This window comes from Dufourea novaeangliae, unplaced genomic scaffold (assembly GCF_001272555.1).
Source record: "Dufourea novaeangliae isolate 0120121106 unplaced genomic scaffold, ASM127255v1 scaffold12, whole genome shotgun sequence".
Classification (NCBI taxonomy): Eukaryota; Metazoa; Arthropoda; class Insecta; order Hymenoptera; family Halictidae; genus Dufourea; species Dufourea novaeangliae.
Genome location: NW_015373886.1, coordinates 811,108 through 834,773, shown reverse-complemented (window position 1 = coordinate 834,773; position 23,666 = coordinate 811,108). Strand labels below are relative to the sequence as shown.

The following is a 23,666-nucleotide window of genomic DNA, read 5'->3' as shown; positions in this document are numbered from 1 at the left end:
AGTTAACACCAGTCTTTCGAATCGAGTTGCTTATGGATCGCTATTCTATAAATTCGAAGCATCTTGTAACTACTTCTGCACCACCCTCCTTTCTCTTCACTGCCTCTGAAAGTCAGAACCCATTCGAACGTGATCGTCATCGCGGGGAGCACAAAGGGCAGTTTAATCGTGCAAGTAACGAACGTATCGTTTATTTTCTATCGGGGATCGTACGTTTCCGCCTTCTTCGGGGGTTGTAGTAGATCCATCGAGGGATGAATCCACGTCGAAATATGCTGGAAATTCCGGCGACAGTGAGCAGTGGAGGGAGAAAGAGAGAGGGACATCGGCGACTATGCAATATTTATCAGAGGCTCATGGATCCTCTCTTCCTCGGCCTCTGTTATGTATTATTCCGTGTGCTTCTATGTAAAAGACGGGTTTTGCAACCGCGAGTAAGCGATATGAATACCAAATGTCAGCTGGGGAATACAACGGCCACCACCACCCTCTTCTACCGGATTTGCATGGCCCGGCGCTTCGAAAACTGGCCCACTTCCGCTCGAAAAACCGGATGCTTGGATTGCGTTTCTTTCTCGCGCGAACAGAGATAGTGCAACGATTAGCTCGACGGTGTTCTGGTTCTTTTTATTCGAGAAATGTTGTTGAATCTATCAAAAGGGTCTACAGTACCGGAAAAAGGTATTCGTATACCCTTTAAAACAGAACAACTTTTTTAAAATTGGCCCACATGACTTGAGTTCTTTTGTGAAGATAGAGACATTAGTTTACTAAATGACGTGTAAAAAAAATTGTTACAATTGGTCGGAATCGCGAAGAAAATAGTAGAAGTCGTTTTTTACAACTTTTTAATCTGAGGCTATAATGAAAATTTAATAAATACATATCGAAGATTTATGTTAGTTACATACATACTGAAACTTTCATTGAAATCGGTTGATACAAACACGAGCTCCGAGAGTTAAGAAGATCTGTAGACCTAAATGTGTTTTTAATACAATGAAAGTGATTCTTGGGTATTTGTTCACGAATTGCTCGATTTACGTGAGGAAGTAGCATGGTGGTGTTGTAAGTAGTATTGCACCGTATCTGGCCAGACACCTTTCATACGAGGGGTCTTTCCAAAGTTACGATCCGACTAAATAATGCAGGGATATAAATGCAATAAACTGTAAGTTTTAATATATTTTAATACTATTTATGTGTTATTATTAGCGTAGTAAAGCCTGTAGTACAGAATTCGACATCCGGTTGCATTTTAATTTTAATACATTAACCCTCCGAGCACGGTCCCTGGGTCATATTTATTGTCCCCTGTCCCCTCCGAGTTTCAAACTCTCATGGACTGTTTACTGTATCATGATTGTATTTATATTCACATCTATCTATAGAATAAATAAAAATATCATAGAAAAATATCTTTTCTATAAATTAGTTTTTCTTCAAATCTGATACAATGTTACAATCGTCCCTGGGAATACGGACAAAAGTAAAAATCGAATAGTTTTAAGAAAATAGGTATAATACATTCCAAGTTTGTAGATTTGATTATATTGCCCATTAATCAAGGATTGACATCGTGTACAAATTTTGGAAAACTTCTACAAAATTCATAAGTTACAGGTTCAAAAAGACAAATTGTTACATTTGTCCCTGGTCTTCTTTACATACACACATGAATATCGACGATTCAGTGATCGTCGAACAACTCGATTAGAGTGTTTCCCCGGTCGTGTCGAACGTAATACGGATGTACAGCTGAAAACGGGACGGGCCACTTTGCTGTAGGCAGGGTGGCAATAATGCCGATGATATTACGTCTGCCATTATTAGGTGCAAACTGCTCGTTACACTGTAAACTGTATTCCCGTTCTGCCTGTTTAGGATACTATACAGCAGACCTGTACGCATGCGCCCTGTGTGCCCGAGAACTAATGCCATTCAGCATAATTAGCGTTGCCTATTATGATTAAAACTCGCCCTCCCTCGCTCCACAGACGGCGCTCTGTCGCGTGCTGTAGTAAACAGAGGCAACGCCGTCCTACGTCAACGGGTATAGTCAGCCAGGACCGTGGTTCGGTAATTATCGGTGTGCTAATTATCGGAAACGTTTCAGGGGTCCTGACCGAACCGACACTTCCCTCCCTCCCCCACCTTTAGTTTTTCATTATACGCTCTTTGCGCCCCGCGAAGGAGGCTCTCCTTTTACTTTAGTGTCACTTTCGGGTATTGACAACTTGCGTTATTTATACTGAATACAGTATTATTATTATTAATGGGTTTTCCTCGGATATTTCCACTAGATTTTCTCTTTATTTTACTTTTTAAAGCCAAGTAAAGCAGAGATTCACTGCTTCTATGTTGGTGAATTCATGAATTTCCAAACAACGTTGCATGTGTGGACGGATGTATGTTTTTTTTTATGTACGTATTCCGTGAATGATTGACGAATTATGCCTGTTGGAGATACGATTAATGGCACTACATTTAATTTAGTTCTAGTGGTATGTATTTTCCTATTGCCTTGTCTTCCTCCTGTTTTGTATTATTTCATTCGGTATTGCGATATGAAGTGTTATTATTATTAATATTATTGTTATTGAAATTGACAAAGACTTCCACGTGGTGTGCGATTTCAGGACTTAAATAACGTAACACGAACCGAAAACCAGTGCATAAAAGAGGCTTCCAGAGATATATTATTAATAACAATATTATTGATTGATATGATGATTTCTAATCACCACCCACGTTTACACCTCACGTTCGATCGCCTAAATTCCTCCGTCGACGTTTGCAGGCCATTGTTTCCCAGCCGATCGTCAAAGAACGGTTCAAAAGTAAATTTCTTCGAGTGTCATCCCCAGTCACCGGCTGTTTGCCGAGCGATGCGAAATTGAACTGCTCCGATCAAGCCGGAGGGGGGAGGGTTCTCAAATATTTAACGTTTCGCCGCGGCGAAACGTGTCCTCCCGACATCCGTTCGAGTTCCCCGTCCCGATCTCCGCCGATTTTCCTTTAATGCCATCGAGCAGTTCGTCGTCGCGAGCCGGGAATAAATCTGGGGCAAAGTTCGTAAATGCTTTATGCCGCGGAGACACTGCTCCAAGGGGTGGAGGAGACGTTGCTGGGGCTGTCTTGTGTGTCCTCCGAGTAACTAAGTAGCTCTAACTGTCTAGTTTCGCTATCGGAGGAAAAAAATGTACCCGTGACATGTTGGTTCACAGACGATGTTCCGTAAATCGTGTTGGAGGAATTTCATTGTTCATTGTCTGACATTTATTTAACCCTGTTAGGACCAGGGACTTAAACCGGCATGATTTTGATACCGGTATTATGCCATCAAAGCTATACCGAAACCGATATATTATTGAGAACCGAAATAAATAACAGTATTTTTTAATTTCTTTTTTTTTTTCAATTTCTATAAGGAAGGGTTTATATAGGGTTATATAGGACGAAGGTACAACCGAAAATACTGGTATTGTACGTTTCGGTAGAAGTCCCTGGTGAGGACTTTACACAGATTTTGTTATTTACGATGAAACACCACGAACGGTGACTCGCGGATTGGAAACGAAACTTTGTAGGTTTATAGAGTGATTCGAGACAATGATAACGGTATGTTTCATTAGTGTCCGATCGCCCTGTAGGAGTGTGGAAACTATGTAACCTCAAATAGGCACTCCCACTTTTTAGCGTGTAACTCTTAAAGTGCGAGAGATGGAAAGAATGGTTACAAATAAATGGCCCGGTTGCCGATCACTGCTATAAACCCACAAAGTTTCATTTCAATCCGCGAATCAGCGTTCACGGTGTTCCCTTGTTAAGATTGTGTCTTGAGAAGTGTTCTTGGGTTATGAAATGTGTAGAGAAATTTTTACTGATCTACGTGTTTCTCCATTTTTGTCATTGTTTCGAGAACCGCAGAAAAGTTACGAATATAAGTGTTAGAGTCTGGCGACTAGCTGTACTTAGATTACATGAATTACAAGAATAAGAATTTATATTATTGATAAGATTTGATATAATGGATAGAGGTAATATAGAACATAAAATAATTAGACTTTCGAAGAGTGAATAATAATGCTTCGAAGCTTGCGGGATTAAATGGATTTTGGAGAATCCAGACTTCGGGGACGACGGTTTCCGATGCACTAGTCCGGAAACGTTTGCTCGTTGTACTCTCAGGAGCCTGCTGGGTGCACGTCGTTTAGATAATTACGCGCCATATTTACACTAGTCTCACCGTTGTATCGGACAATTCGTTCAGCTAATTCGATCGATGTTTGCTTTGCTGTTACAGTTGGACAGGTTCAAAGAGCCACCAGCGTTCGGGCCCATGTGCGACCTACTCTGGTCCGACCCGCTCGAGGACTTCGGGAACGAGAAGAACGCGGAGCACTTCTCCCATAATAGCGTCAGGGGCTGTTCGTACTTTTACAGGTGAGATACCACCGTTTTTCTTTCTCAATCGAAACTTCGGAACTAAGTAGTGCAGATCGAGGCGAATTGGATCATTTTCTGTTTGATACTGAAAAAATAATACTCGAAGCTTAGAAAGCTAATTGTTTATTATAAATTCGTAGTTAGTACACATTTAACTTGAACATTCATAATGAAAAAATTTTAGAAACTTAAATCTTAATTGATCTTTCTTTTGCAAACAAAAAACGAAAAAGTGAGAAATAGGATAATTCAGACATTTCTGAAAAAACTCAAATTTTCATAAACAGAGATTTTTAAATTAACTATAAAAAATATAATTCAATAATAATTAGGTCAACTGACACTACTTGGTACATAGGTCGCAATTATTGTATCCTTTAACAATTCTCGTGAGACCACTCTTCGCAGACATTGCACTGTATCCAATCTTCTTTCATTTTTTCTGGACACTATGATCCTTGATTGGTCTGTTTAATGTACATACGAACCATCTGTACATAAGTAATTATCACATTTATAATCATAAAAATATTCAAACGAAAAGAAAAAGTGATCCAATTCTCCCCAAATGACGACGTTCAATTTCAAATAGGATACATAGACGAATTATGATACAATAATCTAAGACATATGAAATACTAAATTTGGACACCACACAAAGTAATAATAAACAATTTCGATTCGCCTCGGTCTACCCTACAGTCGTAGTACTTAAAGGTCGTTCGTTATTTGAACGTTCCAAAATGTTTTACATCTTCGAAATATGCAAAGAATAACGTAGTTAGTGAGCCTCGCCGTTAAAGTGCAAAGAATTAACACTAGAACTACCGAATCCGTCAAAATGACGGATTATAGGTTTCTTATTTTATAATCATTCAAATTATAATAGTGCCTTTAAGGGAATTATATTTCTGCTTTTAATTTGTTATACACTTTCTATTATAATATGCAATGTTAGATTGTATTATATATTATGTATTTATATTATTATATCATACAATTTAATTTAGTATACATTCCAGATAGCACACTATGTCTAATGACGTCTTGAAGACGGCTTAAAGGCGCCATAGACCTAAAATAGCCGTAAAATGGACATCTTTAAGTCGTCATGTGCTATATGGGATTCGATGCTCGTAGTTCTAGTGTTAATGTATCCTAAACAATATTTATTACAGACTTTCAGCAATTTCATAATTGCCCTGGTAACATTCACTACATATTCGATAAGTGTCTTAATATTAATGATCGAAAGTATATGTCCCATACGACTCACAGGGCGTTTTCTTTCGCCACACCCTTTCAAAGACCAGAAATCCAAAACGACGTATAAAACACTCATCGTTCGAAACATTAGACGGTCAAAAACACACGGGACGGAACAAAAGAAAAACGTCATTCCAAAAGAACGGGGTCGTGACAATAGTTATTAATTTCCCTGGATCGCAGTAAGAGGGGGTAGAACACGCAGGTAGAGAGGGTGAACTTCCGGCGAAACTTGTCCCGAAGTTGGCTCGTTTTGGGTCGCGGGATCGCGGCCACCCACTTCCGACCGATCCGCCGGACAAACGACCAGGTAATTACTCGATGAATGGGATAACGAACAGAGGAGGGAATAACGAGAAAGACGCCCCCTCCCCCTCGAGTGTGGGGTGGATCGGGAGAGGTTGATAACGAAACGAAAACGCGGATAGTGACATTTTTCAGTGGCCGTGGAAGGAAGGGATGTATGATGTTCATCGATGTTTATGGAATATCGATTATGAGGGACATCGATGTTTCAATATCGATAATGAACTTCATTATGTTTACAAAATTTCGATTATAGAGGACCAACCATCGATGTTTGGTTTGGTCCTAGTATATCATTGATGTATCTATATACCCAAAACTTCATAAAATTACCATTACATATTTGTCTTGTGTTGCAATCTCGTCAGCATCTGAAAGACTTTTTTCCAAGGCAGAATTTATAGTTTCTACAAAGGAACAGATTGAATGGGAAACTAGTGTCCAAACCGCTTCTTTTGTTATTACACTTAATTACAAAAGAAATTACAAATATTATAATAATATAAGATATAATAATACAAGGTGTAATAGTAATATATTAATTGAGTAATATATCAATTGAGAAATTAAAAATACAGCCAGAAATAAAAATAGAGCTCTTTAATATCGATATTTTCGACTTCAAAATAACGAGATACAACTCAGTCTCATAATTCTGAGATAATGATTCAAGGATCTGGATGTTAAAAGGTTAAAAGGTGAAAGGTTTAATATGAATAAACTTCATTAATTTCTTCTTATATCTTTAACGGAGCTTTTTGTCCCTCGGTTTTGAAACGAAATGTTATCCGGTGGTAATTGTTCGTTAAGCTGTGCTCAAACAAAGAATATCGGTCGCCGTCCGCGGGGAACGGCGAGCATAAGTAGTTCAAGCACGGATTTCCACGGGGCGGGCTGACCGTACACGTGACATTTCCACTGAAATCCAACAACCACGGGGACGACTGATTACACGTTGTTTACCAGCGAGACGGTTTTGAATCCCTGAGCGCTGTTCTATCGATAATTTCGCTGGCTAATGAAGAGGAACGCGGCGTGCATCGTTTGAATTCGTTCGACGATCCAAACGTACTGACCACCGCCATGAAATCAATCCTGTCCGACCGTATCTCGACCTATACTACTTGAAATCGAGTACCATCTCACGGAGCTCACTTGATAAACATACTTAAGCTGAGAATTCGAGACAGCTTTTCATATACGAATCACATTTTCAATCTTACAGTTGTTCACTTTATTATATTATTCTGAAAAAGTAAAATTTTTTAAATTGAGTTTAGTAATTTACGTGAACTTTGCGTTTGTTTTGTTTTTGTTAATTTTCTACTAACGTGTCGACGTAATCAAGACAGTATCAAGTAATATTTACAAGTCTAACAACAAATACTTAACTGAAAAGAACTCCGAGATTAAAATTAACTTTTCAGTCAATCATTATAATTGACATTGCACCCCGACACATTGTCTCGCCGACACCGTCGGACCTTCGTCGTTTTGAGAACTCTCCATCTCTCTCTTTCTCGACTCGAAACCACCTCATTAATCATTGTCCCGGTGTGAACGGTGCTTAATGGTCGTTAGCGACCTTGCCGCTACCTTGGCTCGGCCGTTTCTCACGGTCCTTGGCCGGGTCAGTTGGTAGGCGCGCGAAAAAGGTCGGTCGTCTGTGACGTTCTATCGCTTAATTTGTTTACACGTACACGCCGTGAACGTCGTGACGGCAGCGAACGCGCGAGCGCGCCCCTCGAAACAGGGTGAACCAACCGAACGCAACGACGACACGAGAAATTTCGCATGGAAAATAACGAAGGACAAGGAAAAATTGGAATCTGTTAGATTCGTGATACTAACATTGATATTTACTGTACTTTTATAGATAGCACAGGGGAACAGTCAATCTGTTGCCAGGGATTTAAAAATTGAGTTTGAGTAATTTAGTGCTCCTGATACTGAATATGAAATTATTTTTTGTTGATTGGCCCTAATTTTTTAAACATGCTTATCTGTTAAGTATTTATGCAAAATAAGGGGAAAAATGAAACAGCAATTTCTATGATTTTGAATTAATTTTATTTATAAAATTCTATAGGAAGAAAAAGGATAGTTACATAGAAAGTATTAGAAAGTTATGAAAAAAAGTACAAAGAAATACACAATCATTTCTATAAGATTCGCCTCTGAAACAAAATAAAGTCATTGATTTTATTCTTCACTTTCGAAATCAGTAATTCGATTCGACACAAACGTAAAATTTCAACAGTTTCGATTATTTCGAAAATCGCAACCAATGTAGTAAAAACGAAAATGTAATCCTCGAGTACTCTGAAACCAATTTTAAATCCCTGACCACATGAAAAAACAATTTTTTGTTCCCCAATATAGTTACTCTTCAGGATAAATAATAAATTGTTTCGAGAAAAGTGGATTGTTGAGTAGGTGATCCGTCTAATAAGTACATACAGTTTTACAGTTTCATCGTGACTGTGTGTGAATCAAAAGAAAAGCAATAGAAGATTTCTCAAGAGAACCAAGTGTTCGATGATTTATATTAGGCCACTTCGATTTTACATTTTCCCGTAAAGTTCCCTCGTCGATACTTCAGTCTCCGGTAACTTAATGTATTCACGAAACTGCCAAATAAAAAAAAAACGATATTAAAATAAATCCCAGGATTGGGGGAGGGGGTTCTTTAACGGGCAGACGACTCCACATGATCGATCGTGTCCCCAAGGGCTGTCGAATGTACGGGGAAAGAAGGAGACCTGGCGCATATTTGAATATTTGAACCTTTTTAATCCGTCACTTCGGATGGGGGACAATAAGCCGGCTCGCGATAAATCAGTCCATATCGCGCACAATTCATCGCGCGCTACGAAATTCAAGATGAAGCCGTGTGATAAATCATTCCGCGGTGTCCGTTGAATTTCAATGTCGAGACGAATTACACTTACGAATTACACTACCTTTGTACCCATGTACAATAGAGAATTAGTTCAACAGAGTCGATAGAAATTGCTCGATACATCTCTGTATAGAGTGACTACGAGTTAAAGTCGAATTTTAAATAATAATATTAATAAATACTCGGTACATGAAAATTAGATTTTTTTAATATCTTTACATTTTATTTCGTACAGATTACAATTTAAAAAATTGGAAAAATGTAATTAAAATAAATTAAAAGAAAGAAATATAGAGTTTTGAGTGCCAGTGAATGAGCAATATTAACCCGATAACTGCATTTGCCCACTACAGTAGTCGCCTACTTTATCACCTTAGCGAGAATACGTGAAATTAATTTATTTTGTGGAATTACTTAATTCTTTAACCCTCGGAAGTGGGATATATGGAGGGCAGGTCAATTTGGATCCATACCCAAATCTCGTGTAAATGTTTCATCAAAAACTTCAGCCTGCATTTTGAGCGTGAGCTTAAAGTGTGGGTCTCGAGTGACACCCACGTTCGTCATTCGGGGGTTAAATGACATCCAAACACCAGAAAAACGGTGTTACTGATTTATCCCGAGCAAATACATTTTTTTAATAAAAAATTATATTTAGAAAAAAATTTAAAACAGTCTTAAAATGACTATTGATTCTTGATTTCATGAAAAAAGAAATTTTCATATAAGATAGTACCAAAAAGATGCAGGATTAGGAAAATGAACATCTCTGAGTAGCGCGTAAATTCAATATAAACCAAGTAATTGAACAACAAATCAATTGTTAATCATTTGCTTATTTTAATAACATAGTTCACTCGTTTTTATATATAATGCTCATTCATTGGTACGTGTTCCATTTACCCGGTGCATCCACTCTGAACGTATAAATGACAAATGAACTCGTCTGACCGGTTTCGTGGATTAATTAACGCTGATTAATCTTCATCGAGTCCAAGAACACAAACTGGTAATCCCGTTGAATTGGTCGGCCAGAAAACACAGGATCGATTCGCGAGATGACCCCCGTCAGATGATGATGATTTATCGGGCGCATTATAATTTATAAATGCTCGGGCCCGTACCTCGCGGTTATCGCGGTTCGATCGCCACCGGATAAAATTACTCGCGCTGCCACGATAGAGAGAGAGAGAGAGAAAGAGCGAGAGTTATCACGAATTTGCGCGTGCAACCTCGCGTGCCAACCACGGCTGCACGAGCAAAATTCTCGAGAGCGTTTTAAGCCTCCCTCGCACCGAACATCCGGCGAACCTTCGAGCAAATTTCCCGTACGAGGTCCTTCGATTTCACGCTTCCGTTATCCTTTTTTCTTCTCCGAATTATACTACAAACTGCCTGGGTGCGCTATCGTCGAGACCTCCAGAACCAGGTAACTACGCCTATAGTGACTTAGTGGGTAATACGTACACGTTGCAAGACTCTAAACATTTTTATTAAGAAAAAACTTGTCCCAAATAGCCTCACGAGTGTCCCATTTCGGAGACTTGCAACATTTTTGTTACACCCTGTAGAACTAATCTTGAATCTCCAACCTATCCGTATAAATTAACATTAAATCTCTACCTAAAATATTGACTTTATCGTTTAATGAAAACCAACAACTGTTACTTTCTACCCCAGTATCCCCTACGAATCAGTGTATGATGATTCGATGGTTCAAGAATTCATGTGCATTTTTCTCACGACGGTGTCAGGTCGGCCGCCATTTACTGTAACGTTTTACGAGGCCGTCTCTATTGGGACGTTAAGGACGGGCCATGGAAAAGAGAGAAGGTAGAAACTGAGAAAGAGAAAGAGTGAAACATCGCGAAACGACTTCTTTATAGCGCCCACGGCCATTACGGAATTGCTACTAGAGTTGCGAAAGATCTCACGAATATTATGATCCCGGGTCGAGCGTGTTTCGCCATTTTGCGATTACACTTTCCACCCGTCCGTCCGTGGGGCAGCGAGTAATTTCTCATTGGCCTTCGCGCTTTTGATGGTTGGTAATTTTTCTCCGGTGGTAGCACGGAGGTTTCGTCTTGATAAAGATGGCGGACGTCCTCTTGGAAGCTTCCGTGAACATCTTAATCGTGTATTCTGTTCTTCGCAGATGTATCCAGTTGCTCGCTGACTTCTGGTCGTTTATTCGTTAATTATGTCGTGGATTTTTTTCGTGGAAGCTATTCGATCCTACCTATGATCGTTGCTGAATATCGTGAAACATTTTTATGTTAACCTCTTAAGCCATACACAGTCATGTTTACCTCGAGCTCTGGCCTCATGAGGTCCTTTCTGTTGGACTGTTACTACATAATTATAATGTGTCAGCTAGTAAGCAAAAATGAATAGTGTTATGTATGAGAAACACTGTTTTAGTGAAAATGATACAATAGACCGGATGTCATCGGACCCGTAGGCCTGTAACGTTTTGACCTGAGGGCTCGGTAATAAACTGTATGCAGTCCGGGTCTATTTTCTTTTTTAAGTGGACGACTGACTCTCGGTCGTGCTCTTACGGATTTTTCCTCACTTCGAGTACGATTTCCAAAGCATTAAGACGTCCTTCCAAGCAAGAAATAAAAGTAGTAGAAAAAGGATTTATAGTATTTACTATTTATTTTAACCCATTTCCAATACTTTCACGTTAGGGGAGCTGGGTCTCTGGAAACCTTTTTGTAATCTGTAGCGGGATGGTAGAAGCCGTGACGAACGCACGGGCGAAGTTTCCCAAAGGGAACTTCTGGTGATGTGTGTGAGTAACAAGGTTGAGAAAGAGTCACAAAGGATGAGGCGTGTGGAGTGCGACGAGAGCGAGCGATAGCAAAAATGTATATCTATACGTGCTTAATTTGTCGAGTACAGTGAACGTGGATATGCAATTATATCCGCGAGTTGTGACATCGATCTGTTGTGTTTCTTAATCTCGCATTAATTATTAGTAATATAATTCAGAAATAATTTGTATTGAAAGTATATTTCATGCTCCGTCAAAGTATACACGAATGGAATGGCGGCTGTAATGCGACGATAGAATTGAATTGTACTGGTTGTTTTCGCAGTTACGCGGCGTGCTGCGATTTTCTGCAGAACAACAACCTCCTCAGCATCATCAGGGCACACGAGGCGCAGGATGCAGGGTATCGTATGTACCGGAAATCCCAGACGACGGGCTTCCCATCGCTAATTACCATCTTCAGCGCGCCCAACTACCTCGACGTTTACAACAACAAGGTGAGGGAGCGAGCTGGAGAGAACGATTATTTCACGGGTGGTTCTCGTTGTAGTACGGCTTCTATTGCTATCTGTAGTAATGTATTCTATTATCGTTTTGTCATTCTCGTCTATTAATGTTAACACTTTGCGAAGTTCATATGATTCTCGATGTTGAAGTCGTATCAGTAAATAGGGTAGCGAACAGTTAGGTTTACCATTTGATATAGCGAGAACAATTGAAATTTGTTTGCAACGATCACACGCACCCAGATTAAATATTAATATAACAGTACGCTTTGAAGGTAACAGATTGTTTTAATATTTATTTATTCTATCGCCACTTACAGGCGGCCGTGCTGAAGTACGAGAACAACGTGATGAACATCAGGCAGTTCAACTGTTCACCACATCCTTACTGGTTACCAAACTTCATGGACGTGTTCACGTGGTCTTTGCCGTTTGTAGGTGAAAAAGGTAGGCGATCTCGATCACTTAAGATTTACACCAGGAAAGGATCATTTAAGGAGTTACATACCTTTGAGCTGTTAAATAAGAGGGGAAATCAACAAATTTATTTGTATATGCGGAATTATTGTTTATTGAAAATTCATTCGATTTTATTCATTTGGTACATTATCAAGGGCACTCAGTTTCAGCACGTAGCCTTGCCAATCCGCGTGAAATTGTCAATTATCGGGGCAATCGGCAAATCACTCAACAATTATTACAATTGTATGAGAAGGTGCACTCAATCAACTGAATATTTCAGTGAAAATCATCAATTTTTATGTCGATGAACTGTCTGTTTCTATTTTTACGTTGTATAGGTTTTGTCGCCATCTTATATCTATAAAGAGAAGAAAATGGTTGCCATTTAATTATAACCAGTTTCATCAGAACACCAGATATATCTCTGTAATTTTATATTCAAGTAATCACAAGGAACTAGTTAAAATATAAAAAATAGATAATATATCAATATTTTACACAATGGCGGCTATTTGGACTTAAACTTGTAGTTTCCGACATAAATGTTTAACATCTTTTGTTACTAAAAAAAAACAATGCACGAATCAAGTTTGATCCAAATTGCTTCAATAGTCTTTTAAATATTTCTAGTGCCGATTTTTAAAACTGCATTTCGAGTAAAACGCTTTAAAATGGCAGCTATTTTCTTCTGTTGATAGATATACAGTTCAATTTTTCAGAAACTTTTCAATAATTCTGCATATTCAAAAACGTTTTCAATTTTCCCTTTGATTAACAGATCGAATTTATGTAACACCTTAATCAATCTTCTTCCTTCGACCGGCAAATTTCCCAATATTCAAGGGTTCAAACCTACCTTGATATATTCCGCAGATTCTGTTTGGCCTTACAGTAGATATCTTAAAAATTCACACCTCACCTCTGAGGTAGTTCAAACAAGATCGTATCTACCAGTAAAAAAAATAAATCCCTTAAGTTAACCTTGCGTTTCCGATCGAACGATCTCAATTCAGAGTGTTCCGATAGCGTTAACTCCGTTCGTTCGATGCTCTTCCAAGCATTGCTCCTTCAATTTTATTAACGAATCACGAACAAGATTCGATCATTGCGAATCTCTCGATTAACCATCGTTTTTTCTTTACCCGTGTGTTCGCAGTCACAGAGATGTTGGTGAACGTGCTGAACATCTGCTCGGACGACGAGCTGATGAGCGACGGCGACGACGGGCCCGAAGAAGGTAATGTCCACTCGTCACTTTGCTCTGGTCGTATCACTTTTAATACGTTCATATTTCTTGCAGAGACTCTCTTCTTTCTCTTATTCGTTGAATTTCGTTTTTCTCGCAAGTCGACAATATATTCTACTGGTCCCTCTTACATCGTGATCAGAGTGTTTCTTTTTTTTTTTTTTTTTTTTTTTTTTTTTTTTTTTTTCACTTTTTTGTGCACCAGCACGTTTGATGCTTGAACGATTAACAGACCGATTTTTTCTTTTACACGTTGGTATCACTTTATACTCTCGAATGTCGCAGAGTACTCAAGAAGACTGGGTTCGAGAAATCGATTAAAGTCTATAGAGAAATATCTCGATACCACGCGGTGGTTTTTTATTTTTCGACGACTTAAGTGATTTTTGAATGTTAATTTTTAACCGTTTTGTTTTCTTTTTTCCTGTGCATTGCAAAGCGATCGACAACGTTTTTGTTTTTGTTGAAAAACAGCGCCAGATTCTTTTTGTAGCCGATTGATACCGTTGGTATCTCAACGATATCGAACCCGCTCTAGACACGATTTAAGAGAGGCCATTGTTTTGCGCACGGAAACGCGAGGATTCCCTTATTTTGCCTTTAAAAAACCGGACTTACGGATGAATGAACGGCTGATCCGTTCCCGGCAGTTTTTGAATCGTCGCGTTTCCATCGAATGGAGGATCGATCGCGTGACTGCAAAGATGTTGGGATTCACGAAAGATCGCATTTCATTATTACATTTAAAGTGAACACAATTAGCTTCATTTGAGAATTAAATTACCATCCATCGAATCGTTCTCTGAATAATGAATTACTTAAACGTTCAACTAAATTATCGATAGATAATAGCTCGATAGACAAATAGATTCCAATTTGAATTCTTTTGAAACGAGTGAAGCCAATCGTGGATAGTTAATAACAACGGAAAATTCTCAGCCGCCATGCCTTCGATCCGATGCCGTTTCGCAAAATCAGACTGAAAAGAATACGAAAAAATAACAATAATAAAAAAAAAAAGAAAGGACATCCTCCTGCACCCGCGAATTTCCGAAAAATTTCGCTCGATTTATACACACCTTTCTACCACCTGCTAACGGCCGCGTGCCGCACCTCTTTCAAAATTCTTCACCTTTTTGCCCGGGAACGATCGAGAAGAATCGAGCCAAACGCGCGTGATTAAAAGTCCAACCAAGACGATTATCTTTTCGCCTCGGATATTCTCAAAACCCCCCCCCACGCCCCGACCCACCCCCTTGACCCCCCATACTCATGGGCGAAAAAAAAACAAATTTTCGAAAATCATGCGCAAGAGAAAAAAGAAAGAAAATCAACCACCACTTTCAGAGGAAGATTTTGAATTCTCTTTCTGTTTCCATTTTTCACCCGCTGCACGGACAGATGGTAAGAAGCGCCACCCGACTCTTCTAATCGTCACATTATTAAGAGCTTCATTGGTTATCATTGATTCTTTTTTTTCTTTAGCTGTTTTTTTCCTCTCCATAGATAGTGTGGGTGTGTCAAAGAATTTTTCTACTCTTTGTATTTATTCAACGTGTTTTTTGCGTTATTTTTTTTCTCTCACTCTCTATCTGTCTTTCTCTATATCTCTCTCGCACACATACACACATACACACACGCACCTCTTCCGTTTTCTCTTGTCGCCCATACGTTGTTTTTTGTTTCTTTTCTCGAACGGGGGAGTAAAGGAAAAGAAACGTTTACGAGGGATGAATATCAGAAAGAAATTACCACCCCCTCCGTCTATATGTGCCTTTTTTTTTTTCGTTTTTCACCTACGATCGAATCACTGTGCGCGTGGTGTACGTACTATTTTCCATTCTTCTCTCTTTTTCTCTCTATTTCTTTCTTTCACATATCTCCATTTGTCACCGTCTTCTCTCCATTTGTTCCATGGTTCGTACTACATCTCGCATCCAAATGTACGAGAGGATTTTTTTCGTTTTTTTTTCCTAGCTCTCTCTGTCTATATCTCTAGCTCTCTTTCTGTATTTTTGTATCTGTCTCTCACTCTGTTTATCCTTTCCACGAATAAATATCTTTATATATTAATACATTTTAATATATCTATGTATGTGTACTTCGATGGCACACTGCCTGGATTCTTGACGTTCTCCATTGGTAGACTATAATTTTCTGCATCGTTGCGAGATCATAGTATACATAGATCTCGTTTTTTCTTCACCTTCGCAGCCCTGTTCAAGATGGCGCCCACGTTCACGATACACCCTTTAACACTGAACCTATTTAAACCGTTCGAAAACGCAGGAATTAAAACTAAGCCAAACCGATTGTCTCGCCGGTCGTGATAGAGTTTAGCGTGAAAACCCACTGAAACAAAACGAAAACCAACAAAATTCGATTTTCCTAATAAAGAATTATTATACCGTATCAGATCGACGGCGCCATTTTGAACACAGGAAACACGTGAATCACGCATGCAACAATTAGCCAGAGGTCGATACAGTATATCGACCTCCGACCGATTGTGAACATACTCTTCTCGATGCTACTCGAGAAAACGTAAAAAATATATATATATTTATGTATATATAAATATATACATAAATAAATATATATATCTGTGACCCTCCACCCCAACCCCCTCGGCCCCTTTCGTTTCTCTGATTTATTCCGCCCGAACTCTTTCTATGTGTACCATTGTCCGAGCTCTCCGAGATCAGTTGTACTTTCTCTCGTGTCACGTCCACTGCGCCCCCCAGCCCCCTCTACCCCGCTGGTCCACTTCTACTCTCTGCACTGTGGTATCTTTTTCGTCTTTTTTTTTTTCTTTTATTTCGTTCCGTCGGTACGCGTACAGCAGCCCTTCCACCCCAGGGTGTATGTACACGCGAAAGGCGACACTCCTGGACAACGGGGTGGTGGGATGGTGCGTCCCGATCGATCGAATCGTACCGCCGTCCGCGCACCGCGTCTCGAATCCTTTCAATTTATCCCTTCTCCCTCCCCGGTCTATGTTATCGTCGACTTCCGCGAATAATGCTACCCCGCGGGATTCAACGTCTACGGTTTATTAAAATAATTTCGAATATTGGCTCGCGAGGGATATCGATCCAGTTTTATATGTATATTTTTCTTTTATGGAACTTTTTCCGCTGGAACCGTTTGACGCTAGTAAGAAGTTATATGTGCACCGCTGATTTTATGCGTTTGTAAGGGCTTTAAGTTATCGTTAAAATAGTTTAGGCTTCGCTAAATTCACGAAAGTATCGAGACGATATTGTTGATACCAAAGGAAGACCATGAACATTTTGATGTTCGAGTGAGGAAAATAACACTCGAACGTTACAGCCCCTGGCTATTTAATTATGTAAGCTCACTCACAGTTCTGAACGTCTTGCATGGTTTTAGGAAAATTGAAGGGACTGAATGTGATTTAGTAGAAACTTTGTTAAATACTGAAGTGCACATATTTCGCACTGGGCGATTGGAGACTGTTCCGGTTACATTTGACAAAGATTCGTTTAAAGTTTAATCCTAAAGTAACCTAATTACAAAGACTCTAATAACACGAAATCGAAAAGAAACATAGTTACATTTCACTTGTTATTGATACTCTACTATAAACATTCTCTCAAGCATCCGTCACACATGGGAATTCTATCGGTTTCGCAATAAGTACTCAATAATAATAAATAATAAGATATCATGTACAGGGTGGCCACTGAAAGACTGAAGGGTTTGAAAAAGTCATAATTTGTTCATTTTCAATCCTTTTTATTTTCTATGTTTACAAGTTACAGAGCACTCTTAAAAAAAATCCATTAATTATATTTCCAAATAAAGTAGTAAAAAACAAAAAAAACATTGTAAAAGTTATTTTATATCATTCAGTCTGTAAGTGTCCACCCTGTGTAATAATATCGAAATTATTAATATGTATGTATGTAATACTTTAATAGTTCATAAAAGGTCCAATTAAATTTCGTTCAGGCCTTTCAATTATACCAAGAAAAAAAAAACACGAAAAATGTTGAAAATTGTAAGTGGGTCTTAATTCAATGGCCAAGGGGTTGTAATAGAAAAGTCTCGCCTCGGCGGTCCAAAGTGTTCGAGCATTTCGTTGGTTCCGACTGGTTTTAAGGTCGAAAGTACGATATACTCGTGGAACTTCCATCCTCCACCCTCGTGTCCATGGAACCACCCTCAGAAACTACCTCTCCAAGCGAAAGTCGCGTTTCCTAAAGAATGTAACGTGTGAGTCACGTCGCTCGTACGTGAACCGTGAAAGAACGAAACGATCCATTTCCAGTCCGATTAATCGAGCAAACTCGTCGAGAGACGTGACACCGCCCCCCCCCCCGTCCAACTACCCCCCTTCAACCCTTGTGTAAACCCGCAGAAAAACCCCGCCCATACAAGACCGCGCCCGCCCGCCCCTCTTTCGACCCCACGAAGTTGCACTGACTGTCTTTTATCGTACTCCTTCTCTATTATATTTGTATCAATCACACTGGCCTTGGACTCCTCCTATATCGGCACGACACTATGCTACTACTACCTCTACTACTTCTACTACTACTTCTACTACTACCACTCAAAACTCCGTTGTTCGGCATACGCAACCCCCGTAAAGTCGCAGCCAAAGTCGTTGTCCAAAAAAAGAATGGTAAGTCCCCGAGAGAGAGCCGACGACTTACTTGACGCAAAAAGAAAAAAACAAAATAATGTTTCTGTTGAACAAGCCAACACAAGTAACCCGTTTTCGTTGATTTTAGTCTGATGTTTGACGATATACATATATCCTAACCGCTGTATTTATATCGCGCCCGTATATATGTATATACGTATGTGAATACACTTACACGCATATATATATATATATATATATGTACGTAACAATTAATCGAGTAACTTGACTTTTTCGTTTGTCAGTGTTTTCTGTTTACCTTTCTTTTTTTTTGTGTGTGTGAGCGCGCGCGCGCGAACACGTCCCCGAGGCGGGTTCTGCCGGCCCCGGGAAGTGCATGCGACTACTTCTCTTCGTTCAGCGCCTTCCTGATCTAATAATTGCTAGCAATATTACCATACTCTAGTGTTGAATCCTAGCGTAAAATTATTAATCATAGTTACTTGAGAATTGAGCTTAATACATTTACAAGCATCCCTCTTTGAATTTGTCCCAGAGAAATGTATATTAGTTGCTTTCGTGGCCGGAGAAGTAACGCCAACGATGATCTCCGAGAAAATTTTCCTACCTTTAAACTCTCGTATCTTCTGTCTTCCGAAGTTTACTTATTATTCTAGAATTTTCTCGCCCGTAGAGTCGAATCAGAGAATGCCTTTATCGTTTGAGAATTTTATCGCGGAGCTTGGCAACAAAAAAATGAACTGAAGGAAACCACGTTTAAGTAGAACAAGCCATCGTATACACTGACCGAACCGCCTCGCGACGAGCGTTCCGCGCAGGCCATAGTTTTCTCACTTGTTTCGTTACTTTGTTCCTTTACATGACATACTATATATAATATAATGTCTGTCTACTTGTTCCGTCTACTTCTTGTGTCCATTTCTTTTGTTTCAACGCGTGCTCCGCAATATGAGTCATTGAATCGTTATCACGATTGTAAATCAGAGACCGTAGCCTCCTCGTTTTTTCACTTCCTTTTCGTTTAACTTCTTGATCCATCCGTCGTGTCTTTCGTTCTTTTTCTCTCTTGGTTTGTCCGTCCCCATTTTTCTGTTTTTCTAATTCGTCTTTTCGTCCGTAAACCACGCCCGCCGTCACCACTTTCACCACCTTTTCAACCCATCCTCCCGTATCTACTAGACACGTTGCGTTCAAAAACACCAAATCGCTCCATCACCAGTCACCTCTTCGAATCAGACCGCCATTTCTTCCCCATCCACCAATTCACGCCTTCGATCCCTCTCCCGCCCCTGGTTTTTCTCTTCGTCGATCCACCAACATTTTGGCAACAATACTCGTGATCGACTAACCACACCATTAACTAATTAATTAGTGGACCATCGAAAAAAGTATTTCTGCGAATCGTCCTGCGACGAACGACGAAACACGTAACGATTTCACGCGCCACTCGCTGGGGTTTACATGCTTTTAGCGAACCGTTCTGCCTCCCAGAACTGTAAAATCGTTCATTTAACGTCGAAACAACATCGATGTGCATGCGATGTTATTGTACCGCATCGTTACGAAAATCCTCGGACGATCAACAGGAAAGTGTTAGTGGACAGTTAAATTCGTTGTTTTACAAATTTATTTACCGTAGAAAATTTCCCGTAACGCATCAATTTACCAAATCAGTCGCGAGTGGACAGACGATGTAATGATTTTATCGTGAATTCACACTTTGACTGCCACGTCACCCTCAAATGTGGGTGGCGCGTACACTGCAAACAGGCTGGGTTATTTAAATACAGTTACAAAGTATTCACGTAAAATTAATATCGCGGTATAATTTCACACAAGACTGTTAACTAATATCGCAATATAATATAAAACAAGGCCGACAGCCTCTATTAATTAAACGCGTACATTTATGACTTAAAAAAAAAAAGAATAAAGTGTATCTGACTACGTACAGCCTTTTTCATTGTGGCAGTCAACGTGTTAACGTTCGAGTCTACGTATCGCGATTTTTTTGTTCGAATATACGATCGTCACTGACCGGAAGATCGTATTTTTGGAAAATTTAATTTTTTTCACTGGCCAAACGACGGTAGACACGATTTTTTTCGCAGAATTTCCACCGCTTTCCCGCGTGTTTAACATCGTCACAGTGGAATCTGTCGACGGATATTCCGGTCGGTCTATAATTTTTTTCCCGTGATTTCGCGAGCGTAAACACGGAAAATTTCGCGCACCGTTATTGCGCTCTCGCGTTCATAAATGGAACGTTATCGTCGCTCCGGGTGCTCTCGTGAACCGCGTCGAACGAAATGCTACTGTGAATTTTGCCATCTAGTCGGGGTCTGAAACATGCTTTGTGGCAAAAGTAAAACGTTAGAAAATTACGGCTTTAAAACAAATGTATTTTAGAGTGAAAACCGAAAACTTCCATCACGTGTTCCGTTCCTGTTTTTGATTTATTTAAATTTTTACTTTGCGGGCGATATGAAGACATAGGGTTTTGTCGATATCGGATTTGTGCATACACTGCAGCTCATAAGTATATGAACACTTGGTCTGTACGAGGAAAATGTGATTTTTCGTGGAAAAGATACATATACAGGGTGCGTCGATAAGAACTACTATCCAAAATAACAATTCGTTGACGTATATACGGAAAGGAGGGACGATCCGGGTGAAGCACAGTTAATCTTCCAAACGGTATCGTGCACACAGGGTGTAGTTAGTAGATTGTTTTCAACCCCCTGTGAACCGTACCACCTCTTTCGCCCGACTTTTGTATCTTTTTCTTTCCTTGATTACTCTCTTTTTCTCTCCCTCTCTTGCTCCCGTTTCGCGATGTCTCTCGTCCCCGGGGAACGTGTGTGCAGATCGATGGAACGCATCGAGTTCCAACGAGATGCGAAGAGGAAGGCCGCGGTGCATCGATCAATCCCCCATTTCAAGCGCGGTTCCACAGGCATCTTTTTACCCCCTTCGACGGCACGTGACCCGAACCAACAACCCGCCCCCCGTCCTTCGTCTCTGTTCTTTCGGTTCGTGACGGCTTCTATTATATCCTGGAGACCGCGTTCAATGTATCTGGGCTTGTGTCTCTGTACAGGGTGATTGAAAAATAGCTAGGAAAGGTGGGCAGTCGCGGAATCGTAGCATTAAACAGACGCTGGGAACTATAGTGGGTGACGATAATATTTGTACAAGTAGCTTTGTTAATTATTAAGCACAGCAGAACTCTGTTTATACGAACCTTACGGGGGACTAATTAATTCGTAACTAGGTCGTACATACAGGGTGTCCCAACTGACGTGAACACCTTCGATATCTCACTTGTTTCTAAGATACAAAAAAAAAGTGTGAGTGGAAAGTATTATTTGGTTAAAAGGAGCAAATACTATGATGAGCGAAAATTTTTGTCAAAGTTATGTTTTCCGAAATTTTAAGGCCATTGAGGTTTTTTTAATGGGACTACATATTTTGATCAGTAATAGTTGAGTAATGGTGTGATCTTCGTGTGATTTTTGGTACGAAAAATCTGTAAATATATGAGAGTAGATTTATTTAAATTAATTTACTGCAAATCAAAAGCAAGTGAGACACTAAAGGTGCTCACGTTAGGTAGGACACCCTGTATAATGGGAGTCCATCTATTTCTCCTTACTACCGTATTATTTTTCCTTCAGTTAATAGGAGTAGAACAAGACATTCATACGAGTGGGCTGACGCTCGGCGGTTGTTCGGATAATAGGAGCTCAGCTAGAGTTCAGTTAACCGGGCAATACTAAAATTTCGTTCGTATAAATAGTGTCTATACCAGGTGTAACAAAAGTGTTGTAGGTCCCTGAAATGGGTCACTCGTGAGGTGACTTGGAGGAAGTTTTTCCTTAGCATAAATGTTATCCGAGACTTTAAGGAAAAGCTAGTTCCAAATCACCATACAAGTGACCCATTTCAAGGACCTGCAACACTTGCGTTAAACCCTGTATAAACGGAGTCCCACTGTACAAGAAAGTCCATGATAAGAATACTTATTATAATCGCGAATAAGAAGTCCATGCGAGTTTACTCATTACTATCTGGCGTAACATGCTCCACAATATTTATTAACCCTTTAATGCCCAATATTGCACCGAAGCAACATTCATTTTAAAAGTGTATCAAATTCTTTCGCCAATTAGTATCTAACTTTTGTCAGGAAGGATCTGTAGATTCTCCGTTGTGAAGTAGATCTTCAATTTTCCAGTTGAGAAATTCAGACATTCCCTCTAGAAATAAATAAAAAATGAAAAAGGAAATAAATCTATTTAGTATTGATACTTTCGACTTCAAAATATTAACAAGATATAATATAAATCAGTCTCATAATTTTGAAATAACGATTTAAGGATCTGGGCGGTAAAGGGTTAACCCTTTTGCTACTACAGACGCAAAACACTTTTTTCTACCTTTCAGTTATTGACATAGAACTGTATTAATAATTTTAAATACACGAGCGTCTTTATTCTAATCGTATTAAATTTATTAAATACACTGAAATTTATCGAATTCATGCAACCTTATTCCTCGGAGTCCCGTTTAATGCTAGGAATCTGCGCCAAATTCTGCCATAGCGAAAGGGTTAAAATACGCGTTCAATTTCGCGATACGAATACTCCCGTCGATCACCACGTTTTCTCAAAAGATCCGCAGGTCATAGGGGACAAATTACATTATTTTCTTCCTTCCAACGACTCAACAACTACTATCTCACGAACAATCTTCCAGGGTAACCTCTTAATCCCATTAATCGAAATCGCATTATTAAAGTCCCAAGACACACACCGATGAAATATATCATCGGTTTAGTACTCTTCTCCGCGACAAATTGTCGTTATCTGAACGGAGAAAAGCCGTGTCAGGAAGAAATATGTGTGTGTGTGTACCTAAAGGGCAAAGAAAACAGCCGACAGCGTCAGACCACTCTCTCTCTCTCTTTCTCTCTTTCCTCCCAACCTTCTCAACCGCCTCGAACTACCGTCACATACACACACATACACACATACACTTTCCCGTTCTCTTTGTGTATTTTTCTTATTTTCCATTTCACCTTTTTTCGTTCGCACCACCACCCGTTCGAATAG

The 23,666-nt window shown here is 39.6% G+C and overlaps 1 protein-coding gene across 7 annotated transcripts in view; it reads left to right on the top strand.

Moving 5' to 3' along the window:
* The window catches only part of LOC107194596 (serine/threonine-protein phosphatase 2B catalytic subunit 3-like), a 218,758-nt gene that overhangs the window by 174,465 nt on the left and 20,627 nt on the right, over positions 1-23,666 (top strand). For 4 of the 7 annotated variants that reach the window (XM_015584280.1, XM_015584272.1, XM_015584265.1 and 1 more), the window contains exons 6-9: positions 4,307-4,446; positions 12,028-12,199; positions 12,529-12,655; positions 13,827-13,907. In XM_015584280.1, the coding sequence (XP_015439766.1) occupies positions 4,307-4,446; positions 12,028-12,199; positions 12,529-12,655; positions 13,827-13,907 (520 nt within the window). Of the gene's footprint in view, positions 1-4,306; positions 4,447-12,027; positions 12,200-12,528; positions 12,656-13,826; positions 13,908-15,317; positions 15,321-18,534; positions 18,568-23,666 lie in introns of all 7 variants that reach the window. The other 3 variants (XM_015584287.1, XM_015584258.1, XM_015584250.1) reach the window with 2 other exon arrangements.